Below are 10,495 nucleotides of genomic sequence, written 5' to 3'. Positions count from 1 at the left end.
GGTGCCCGCGGAGCGGGATGGGGGCGGAGCGGAGCGCGGGGTCCGTTCAGAGCCGGTGTGTTGGGGACCGGGAGGGGGCGTTTGGTTATTGACGCGTGTGTGAGACTTTGTATCGCGAGGAACTGGGGACGAGGCGGTTTCACAGCGGAGTTTTGCCCTCTCGCGGTGTGCTGGAAAGCTGCCTGGCAGTGGGGTTCTGGGGGTGTTGTTTGACAGACAGTTGAACAGGAGCCAGCAGTGTGCCCAGGTGGCCAAAAAGGCCAACAGCATCCTGGCTTGTATCAGGAATAGTGTGGCCAGCAGGACTAGAGAAGTGATTGTGCTACTGTACTAGACAATGGTGAGGCCCCACCGTGAATCCTGTGTTCAGTTTTGGGTGCCTCATCATAAGAAGGACACTGAGGTACTAGAGAGAGTGCAGAGGAGGCGATGAAGCTGGTGAGGGGCCTGGAGCACAAGTGTGATGAGGAGCAGCTGAGGGAGCTGGGGCTGTTTGGCCTGGAGAAAAGGAGGCTGAGGGGAGACCTTTTCACTGTCTGCAACTACCTGAGAGGAGGTTGTACCATGGGGGGTGTTGGTCTCTTCTCCCAAGTAGCAAGTGATAGGACAAGAGGAAATGGTGTCAAGTTGCACCAGGGGACGTTTAGATTGGATATTAGGAAAAAATTCTTCGCTGAAAGGGTTGCCAGGTGTTGGAACAGGCTGCCCAGGGAAGTGGTGGAGTCACCATCCCTGGAGGTGTTTAAAAGGTGTTTAGACGAGGTTCTTAGGGACATAGTTTAGTGCTAGAGTTAGGTTAGGTTATGGTTGGACTCAGTGATCCTGAGGGTCTCTTCCAACGAAAATGATTCTGTGCTCTCAGTAAAGGACTCATTTGTGCTGCTGAGGATGAAACAACTTCTCTTGAGGGCTTAGCACAGACTTTAAAACAGTCCTGGTATGTATACAGTACATTTAATGTGCATTTTGAAGATGAAAATGTAAATGATTTATGGAAAAAATAAACAATTTATTGCAAATACAAAGGCACCATATTTACATTATTTTCCATGTAGCATGGTGGGTTTCTTGTACAATATCACAATGTCTGTCTAGGAAGACTTGATTAGGTTCTAAGAAAGAGCAGTAACAATCCCAGAGTGAAATAATAAAAAAAAAAATAAAAAAAAATAAAAAAAAAGGTGGTAAATGAAAATAAAAGACCAATGAGAATGACTGTGGTTATATTTTATCAGGAAAATTCACACCAGAGTACCGGGTCATCAGTGTAATGTCAGAAGTAGATCTATGCTGCTTTAGCAAAATCGCTGTATGGAAAAGAACTGTTTGGAGTTTGCTGACATGTATTGAATCATCAGTATGAAGAGCCAGAGTTTCAGTGGCATTGATCATGTACTGGATTTTAATGTCAAGTGACCCAGATTATTTTGTTGTTCCTTTTCTCCTCCTCCCCCCCACCCCCGAATTATAAAACGTGAATGGTAAGTAATTTTCTTTTATGTGTGATAATCTGACACCTTGCAACACTGTGTATAACAATTAGTTTGTTTTTCCATACATCTGTGACTGGACTTACACTGTTACATCAGCAGAATATGATGAAGGAAAGCTGGGCCTGTTCTCTGTAACTGTATATTGCAGTTCCCACCTCAACGCTTTTTCCATTAAGTGGTACAGAGAGAAATAACGTCTTATTAAGGACAGCAGCACTCAGAAACAATCACTGAGGGAAACTGAATCCATTTGGATTTATTCTGTAAAATTACATTTTTAACATAAAATCATAATAAAGAATCAAAGTAGTAATTAGTTTTTAGCTTAATTTATTTTTGAAAGGCTCTTAGATACAACGAATAATTTCCTAGATCTTTGAAGAATGGCTGCATAGCTTCTCTGCATCCTGCATGGAGCTTTTATATATTCTGCATGTACAAATTAAGTGGGTATTTTCAGGATATATGAAGTTGTCTTCAATTTTATGGAAAGATAGGATTTGACCCATAACCTCTTGAAAGTTCTGCACAGATGTTGCTCATAAATGTTCTCATTTGGGATTTCAAAGCTTCCAAAGAAAAAGTACCCCCAAATAAGTCTTCATTTCCACATGTTGAGCATGCGTATGATTGGATACACGAGGTAAAGTATAACTACAATGATCACACTTATATCAAGTTCCACATTTTTTTGACTTATTTTATGATGGGCAAGGGAATGCTGAAATGGTCTAAGTGATAGACTTACCTCTGGTTAACCTTAAGGTGTGCTGTGTAATTGTACATCTTAACTATGTGTGATTGCATTTAACCTTTTCCTTCTAGACAGAATTTCCCAGGGCAAATATTCTATGCGTTGTCACATAGATGTGTCTTAGCAGTGCTTAAACTGAGACAACCTGTGCAACTGAAAACTTAGTTTAGCCTTATATCTGTTTTGTTCATTTTAATTCATGCATAGTAATACTCCTATTCACTCTAAAGGGAACTGAAAATACTATTTTCTCACAATTCACGAAACAGTCATTGGGTGATAATGTTGTTTGATTATTCAACCCATGTAACTACAGTATCCCACAATAATACCTCATACATCTGCTGTGAGAAATCTTTGGGGCCTAATACTGCAGAGTATGCGTCATTGTTGGGTAGATTCAAACAAGAAATTCAAAAGCTGATCAGCCCAGCTATGCCTCTTTATTTGTACAGTGTACTCTAATGGTTCTTTCAGGGCTACTGTGATCTATCCAGGATTCCAGTCCAACAAGTCTTTAATTTTCTCCTTACCTAAGTAGTCCCATCGCTCTTGCTCAATAACAATTTTTGGGTGAAATTTGGGGGGCACTGAGAAGTTCATAAGCGGTATGAAAAATGTGTTGTAATACATGCCTACTAATACTACTGAAAAGAATTTCTGAAGCAATTGGTCTATATAGAAGATTTTAAAATCTGCTTCCTTTTCCCTTCCTAAAGAGAATTAGATTTAGTAAAAGCTAAGTTACATGTTACAGTATAATTCTTTCTGTACAAGATCTATTTCTAAATTATATGTTCATAGAACAAATACAAATGGCAAATATTTCATTTTCTACTTGTGTAATTATACTGCAGTTCAAGGTCTTCTGCTTCAGAGACACTCAGAATTTTCTGGGAGGTGCAGGTGGTACCACAGAGGCCTCTGTGGGTGGTTTTCTGGGCAGTTCTGTGCAGTTACCATCTAAGGCACTTTCACAGGCTGGGCTGGTTCGCTGCCTATGTACTGGGTATCGCATCATCCTTTTAACCATTTTTATTCATTTTAATACTGTTTCATCATACATCACTTGATTTTACTTGATTTACTTTATTTCAGATAGACATAAGAATTGACAGGGTTCTGAAGACAATTAATCTGTCATTATTATTCTCCAGGTTATCTAAAAGCACTATTACTTAGATTCTGTTTCCTTTACTTCCAGAAACTGCAATGAAACCTTCACATTGCAGCTAATAATTTTTTTTTTCATAGTCTACTAGCATCCCACAAACTTTACTTTTCTCATTTCTTTACTTTATGGGGTTTAATAATTTCTGTTTTAAATACATTTTACACTTACTTAGCCTGTGCTTCCCCTTAACTTTACTCTCACAGATTATGTTTTCTTTCTCAATGCAGTATAACATCATCAAACATATCTTATATGGCCCTCTCAACATTTTCCAGATAATTCTGTGAAGGTAATGGGTAAACCATTATTTCTGTTTTGAAATAACCTTATGATATCAAAGATTTGTGATATACATATTTTATTTCTAAGCAAAGAAGACACTTGGTGTTGATGAAATCGTGTTTCAATTTTGTTTTCTAAATTATCTCAAAATACAAATTTTCTAAACACTGCCAACAGTGTCTATTCACTGCAGATATTGGTCACTTTTGAGAATAATGATATTTGTAGCATTGTTTTTTCCCACTTTCCCACATATGTTAATTGCTGGTATTGTAGACTGACGTCTTTACTCATATCAAAATCATCCATCCAAATCAAAAGCTGAAGAGCCAAGAAGCTGCTTCTATCGTGACAGTTCACTGGCCAAAGTGATTTTGTGTAGATTGTTAGTACATGATATCTTCTGCTGTAACATTTGCTTCCTCTGTTTTAGTCTTAATTTTAGGGAAATTAATCCCACTAATGGCTATCAGCAGCAAATTTACTGCATGTGTTGTGGCACTTGCCACACAAAGCCAAAAACAGTCTTCAAACCGTTCTTCTAGGATAACAAATTGAAAGACATTTTCCCGAAAATTGGCAATTCTTTCTGTGAGGTGATGAAGTTTCACAGCAGCCATAAAGCTTGTGACTGCAAGTGCTATAAATCCACCTGCAACACAATGAAAGAAGTATGTATTCACCATTGTTGTCAAAACAAGACATTTTTTGGATGTGCTTCAGAAGGCTTATTAAATACAACAGTGAGCATTATACAGACTTAGGCATGGCTTAAACACCTTAAAAATGCTTAGTCTTTATTGTATGGCCAAACATCATACCAGTGCTTGTAATAAAGTAGTTTTATCAGTGATATAGAGCCTATAGGCTGGCTTTCACAGCTCCTGTGAAAAGTTGAGACTAGACACAATAAGCTGAGATGCCACCTGATAGTTCTGGTTTGATAGATGAGAATTTACCACTAACTTCATTTTATTCACAAGTATTTAAGTTGAGATATTTAGTAAGTCAAGAGAAGGAACTTTGAACATTTTGTATGCATGGGACTGGTGTAAAATATGTATAAATGGTTTTACCTGCAAGGAAGTTCCAAAGGCATACTCCTGCTGGACCTTTAATAGCCCGGTAAGGAACTTTTATTGCGTTAAGTATGCAGAATCCAAAACTGACCAGAGAAAGGCAAACGGCCACACAGAGGAACATTATAATCGTCACATGTAGGCCTGTATTCAGCTTTTTCACCATGTGTGGGAAAACTGGCAAGAAAAAAAATCATCTATTCAGTGTGTATTTTTTCTTGACAACAGTAAACATCATGCTGTGCTGGTGCTATAAACCTCAATTACACTGAAACAAGACTATTCTTTACAGAGGTCATCAGTTCAGGTAGTTACATCTTAGCTCATGATTTGTCACTACATCAGACAAAACAGGTATTTTCTACTAGAGGAATAGTACTTTACACAGGGTCTGTAAATAAGGATTCAGACTTAAATCCTGTTTTATTCATCAGGTTGTGTTAATGTCTTTATCTCTGCTGTTGCATCATATGCTGCATTCTTTTCTATCTTTTTTTCACCTCTACTCTCCATCCCAAACTCCTTTTCTTGTGCTTCCCATTCCTGTTCCATACCCTTAATCTCATCCCTTTGAAGTCTGATAGTCCCTTGCTGCCTAAAATAGTTATCACTCCTTTCTGTGTTTATTTTCTCTTGTTATTCTTCTTTCTCTCTCTTCCTCTCTTTAATACTGGCTCCAGCAAGATCTCTGATTTCATGCTTCCTAATCCCATAGGTTTCCACTTTCAGATTCCCTTCTTGGTGTCTCATCTAGTGTTTATATCCCTTTATGCTCTTCTGTGTATCTGGCAGCGTTTTCTTACCTCTGTAGGAAGCTTATGAAGTAATTGTAGTTGGTGGGCTTTAGGTGAAGTGCTCACAGGTTTTGCCGTAGGCATGAGCTCACTCAGCAGCCTGTTGCTCACCTGTCTCTAAAGAATGGGACCTGTCTTGCTTTTGTCCTCACAGACAGAGGTACTCCGTTGGAGGGCCAAACTGGCAAGGAGCAGGGAAGTGTGGAGCACCAGAGTATTCAGTTTATCCTGCAGTCCTTTAGTAACAATCAGAGAAATCTAAGCAGGGAATTGTAGGTGAAATGCTGACTGACATGAAAGAGAGAAGCTGATCGAGAAGAACCCGAAAATATAAGCTGATCAAGAAGAGCCCTTCAGGTAGCAGCACTGCACACTCATACATGTTTTGAAGAACTAACTGCCTAATTAATAAAAAGTTACTAAAACAAAGTATGCTATGTTATATTATAAACAAATAAATAGATTGCTTCCTATGTTGTATAACTGAAAAAAATCCAAACAAGCCACATAAAAAATAGGCAGCAATAATTGGTACATGTCACAGTGAATATCAGGTGGACAATTCAGTCATCATGACATGACAGAATTCTAGTAGATTAAGGAGAAAACTTCATACTGTACAAATTCTATACAAAAATTAATGATTTGACAGTTCTACCTTTTCAGTAGCTTGTTCTGGGACAGTAGTTGGGTGTGGTATACATGGGAGAAGAGACTCCAACAAGAAGAAAGGAGGGAATTAAATGAGAATCAGCAGCACATACAAGCCATGGGAAGCCAGAAACTAGCTTGCTTTCTTAACTGGCTGAAGGGCAGAACTCAGAGGGTTGTAATGAATGGGGCTGTATCTGGCTGGCATACAGTCACCAGCAATGTTCCTTGTGGTTCAGTTCTAGGGCCGGTTCTGTTCAATGTATTTATCAATGATCTGGATGCAAGCATCAAATGCACCATTAGCAAGTCTGCTGATGATACCAAACTGGGAGGTGCTGTTGACTCTCTTGAGGGACCAGAGGCCTTGCAGAGGGACCTAGATAGATTGGAGCACTGAGCAATGATTAATGGGATGAAATGTAACAAGTCCAAATGCTGGATTCTGCACTTAGGACAGAGCACTGCTGGGCGCAAATACAGATTGGGAGAGGAGTGGCTGGAGAGCAGCCCTGCAGAATGGGATCTGGGGTGCTGGTGGGCAGCAGCTCCATAGGAGCCAGCAGTGTGTGCTCTGGCAGCCAACGGGGCAAACCCCATCCAACAATTGAAGAAGGATGTTCAGGTAGTCAAACGTGTCCAAAGGACGGCAACAAAGCCGATGAAGCTCCTGTGAGGAGCAGCTGAGGACTGGAGCTTGTCTATTTGGAGAAAAAGAGGCTGAGTGGTGACCTCATTGCTCTCTACAACTTCCTGAGGAGGGGACGTGGAGAGGGAGGTGCTGATCTCCCTGGTATCCAGTGATAGAACGTGTGGCGCAGCTGGACCAGAGGAGGTTTAGACTGGACATAAGGAAGAATTTCTTTGCTGAGAGGGTGGTTAAACACTGGTATAGGCTTCCTAGAGAGGTGTTCATAGCCCCAAGCCTGTCTGTGTTTAAGAGGATTTGGGCAATGCCCTTAATCACATATTTAACTTTTGCTCAGCCCTCAGCTGGTCAGGCAGTTGGACTAGAATATCGTTGTAGGTCCCTTCCAACTAAAACAGCATGTTCTATTCTAAAATAAGTGGTAGTGTAACAACAAGGCACATGAAATTTAACTTGCTTACAAACGAGCAGAGTTTATAGGATGGTTGTAAACATTCTCTTGCCTCTTTGCTGAGGCTGTCAGCCAAGTCCCAGAGACATGACCAGTGAGCCTGGCTTAGTACACAGAACTCAGGAAGGATATTGCCAGGGAGGTTCCTGACACATTCCAGCTGTGTTTGCTATGCACAGGCAAAATGCCTGGCTTCCCCAGATGGTTCTTAGGGCTTGATGCAGTTGTCAAAACATAAGCATCTTATGGCAATTTAGATGCCCTAAGACTACCATAACAACCACATGGGTGTAACATACATGCCACACTATGTATGGGACACATCCAGAGGCCAGATGGTGCACCCTGAGGAGCCTAAAGTGGCACTGGACAACCATTATGGCAATTGAATCATGCTGCCACTGTCCCAGTTAAAAAGGAGTGTGCCAGCTGGAAGCCTACTCTAGTGAATGTTAACGCACTGAAAGGCCATGCACTAGTAACTATATATTATTGCAATTTGGAATTCCAGAGCATCAGAGCTACTGCAGCACTGCAGCATATGAGGTGCTAGCTTTTCTGTCTTGCTCTGTGCTGCCTGTGTAGTCCATTTGTGCTAACACATTCCCCAAGAAAAGTCTCCCATGTCTTGATCCTCAGTAAGTTCAGAATGCTTGGAGATTAAGGAGGACAATCAAAGCAAAAAAAGTCCGACCCAGAACCCCCAGAAGTCCTACTGACTGTTGTGCAAAAGTATTTAACAGTTTTGTATACTATCATTATACCATTTTGAAACTAATATTGTGAAACTATCAAACCTGACAGAGCTATTAAAATATTTAAAAGGGAAAATATCTGGGACACTCGTTTACCTAAATGCATGGTTGTGCCCACTGCACTTAATGACCCAATTTTGCCATTCAAACAGGGAGAATTCTTACTAGCTTCAGCAAGAGCTTTTTATTGCCGCCTTGCCTGAAACCTTGACAGTTTATCTAAGGAGTATAGGATCATGTCATGCAAATATTTATTGATGCAGTCTGGAGTGATGGTGGAATATTAGGCCTTCCTCTCAGGTTACACAGCAATTAATCAGAAAGTTTATTAAAGAGTCCGGAAAGCTGTGAAGAGATTTAAAGGGTATTGTCTACTTTTTTCCTCATTCTCTCTGACAGGATAGAGTGAAAGTACTGGGACTGTATTTCTGAATGTCCTGAAGAGAAGCAGAGCAGATCTGGGAGAGCTTTGACTCGATGGCTTGTCTGCCAGCTATTTGCACTCACTAGACAAAGGATTTGAGCATGACAATTGTGTCTGTATCATAAACTTGCAGCTGCAATCAGAGCTTGAGCAACACTTGGTTATTGTGAAAGCAACTAATCTGAATTCATCACAGCTTAAGAACTGGTCATGCTGAACTAAGTTGAGGTTTCTCTGGTTCTCCATTCCCTATGAAGTCACACAGTCCTACCTTCCTTAGAGTTTTTATAGTGGTGCTTACACAGTTGTGTAGTCAGCTACAATCCTATGGGAAACAACCTTTGTATTTTAGGTTAATTTTTTGGCCAGCCTAACTTCCTGAACTACCTCATCACAACAACCAGAGCTATTGCAAAGGATGGGCTAGGACAGCATTGCTGTGGGCCAGGGAGAGGGTGAGACTGTGGCAGCTTCAACTCATATTGGTTTAAGTGCAGTGGATCTGCACACTGAACTAAATATCTTCAATGCAAAATATAATTCCCACTACAGCACAGGATGTGTGAAAACTTGAAATCATCCAAAGTATAGATCAACATTTGAGTGCTTTTGAGACCTCAGGAAAAATATTTTAAGTTAAAAGGAATACATTTATAAGAGTTTCTACATCTTTTAAGAGTTCTGCATTTTTTGTCTCTCCAAAGTTACCAGAAAGGAAGGTAAAAAATTTTTCAACATGTTAATAAAGCTAGAAGCATCTGCTATGGCAGACATCTGCATTAGGATGGCTAGAGAAATACAGAAATGTGGCCAGCTAAATAAATCTCAACTGCCTAAAGGAAAAAAAAAGTGAGGAGTTTGACAGAGAAGACAAGGACAGAGATGGCAGAGCAACACTTGGCATGGGAAAGAGTCAGTTCAGGGGAAAGTGCGATTTACAGGGTCATCTCCAAATGCCTTTCACTCCCTTCATAAGACTCAAAGGAAAGCCTTAATCTAGCCCGACAGATTTTTGTCACCTCTTGATTCCAGGATCATAGAACATAACTGGAAGAAAAAAGCTAGCCTGAAATGATAGAGATTTTACATTCACACTCTGATCCCAAACCATAAAGATCACAAGTCAGCCACAAATATAAATTTAACAATAATCATTTGCATTCTATAAGTTATGTAAACAAAAAGAATATAGTGCTTTTAAAGTTGAACTAGACATAAGACTAAAGAACCAACCAAAATTTTACTTACTTGTGAATTTGGAACGCCTCCCGCCCAACCCACACTGACGGATTTTGCCACCCCGAAAGAGTCCGTAGTGAATTTCTCCAATGAACTTGACCAGTTCTGGGTCTGTGGCATTGACCAAATCAGCTCCTGTTTTGCAAAGGATCTTTCCAGTCATCCACCTCGGGGTCCCCATTGCAACAACAATCAAGATAAAAGATGCAAAACTTATTAGAGAAGCCAAGGCAAATAAGGTCTTTTTAAAACAGCCAGGCATCTTACTGGTTTCAAGGAGTCATCCCCAAGGCCTCTCCGCAGCAATCAGGCATGGTTCCCATTTTTTCGCATGTTCCAATATCCACAATTGAAGAGCAAGCATTTTGAAATACATATTGTATTTTGAAGCTCCAGAAATTAATCTGCATGGTTAAAAATCAAGTCCAAAAATATATTTTGCTGCGACAGCATCCTGAAATGGTTGCAAGTAGCAGCTTCATTACACTGTAGTGTGGTGATGCTTGTTTCTGCAGAACGTAATCCTATATCTACTGCCTGACTAATGTTTCATCGGAGGTTTAATTGTCCTGCTCAAATGACACCAAGTTCCTTACTGTAACAGCATGGGAAGAAAATTTGGAGTAGAATCTTTTTTTTTTTTTTTTTCAGACTATTGAAAACGTGGGTAAATAGCTGTGTGCAAGGTACAAAGCATTAAAAACACGGAATTTGCATCAGGATTCTGCCGGCGTCTGAGCGGCTTTCTAT

General features: G+C 40.2%; 1 protein-coding gene and 1 long non-coding RNA gene across 3 annotated transcripts; one reads left to right on the top strand and one right to left on the bottom strand.

Moving 5' to 3' along the window:
* Positions 1-1,336: 1,336 nt before the first annotated feature.
* Positions 1,337-6,005, top strand: LOC110357957 (uncharacterized). Its single transcript, XR_002411968.2, has 2 exons — positions 1,337-1,481; positions 5,731-6,005. It is a non-coding gene; the product is annotated as an uncharacterized LOC110357957 (long non-coding RNA).
* On the bottom strand, positions 3,893-10,151 carry CLRN2 (clarin 2). 2 transcript variants are annotated; one of them, XM_065060626.1, is made up of 4 exons: positions 10,013-10,146; positions 9,755-9,912; positions 4,780-4,959; positions 3,893-4,355 (listed from the first exon to the last, which is right to left on the bottom strand). In XM_065060626.1, exons 2-4 carry the CDS (start codon positions 9,906-9,908, stop codon positions 4,090-4,092), a joined length of 600 nt encoding a protein of 199 aa, XP_064916698.1. In that variant the 5' UTR covers positions 9,909-9,912; positions 10,013-10,146; the 3' UTR covers positions 3,893-4,089. The 2 variants fall into 2 exon arrangements, with proteins under 2 accessions (XP_064916698.1, XP_005501358.1); XM_005501301.3 differs by having other exon boundaries at positions 9,755-10,151.
* Positions 10,152-10,495: the final 344 nt, after the last annotated feature.

This window comes from Columba livia, chromosome 4 (assembly GCF_036013475.1).
Source record: "Columba livia isolate bColLiv1 breed racing homer chromosome 4, bColLiv1.pat.W.v2, whole genome shotgun sequence".
In the NCBI taxonomy this organism is placed as follows: Eukaryota; Metazoa; Chordata; class Aves; order Columbiformes; family Columbidae; genus Columba; species Columba livia.
Note: the sequence above shows the minus strand (reverse complement) of the source record. Positions and strands in the feature narration are given on the sequence as shown.

Excerpts from the sequence above, each read along its gene's own strand:
- CLRN2 (XM_005501301.3), bottom strand. The coding sequence starts at position 10,007 with ATGCCTGGCTGTTTTAAAAAGACCTTATTTGCCTTGGCTTCTCTAATA. Across the intron at positions 4,960-9,754 it reads GAGGCGTTCCAAATTCACAA|TTTTCCCACACATGGTGAAA; the intron begins GTAAGTAAAATT and ends TTTTCTTGCCAG. Across the intron at positions 4,356-4,779 it reads CCTTTGGAACTTCCTTGCAG|GTGGATTTATAGCACTTGCA; the intron begins GTAAAACCATTT and ends ATTGTGTTGCAG.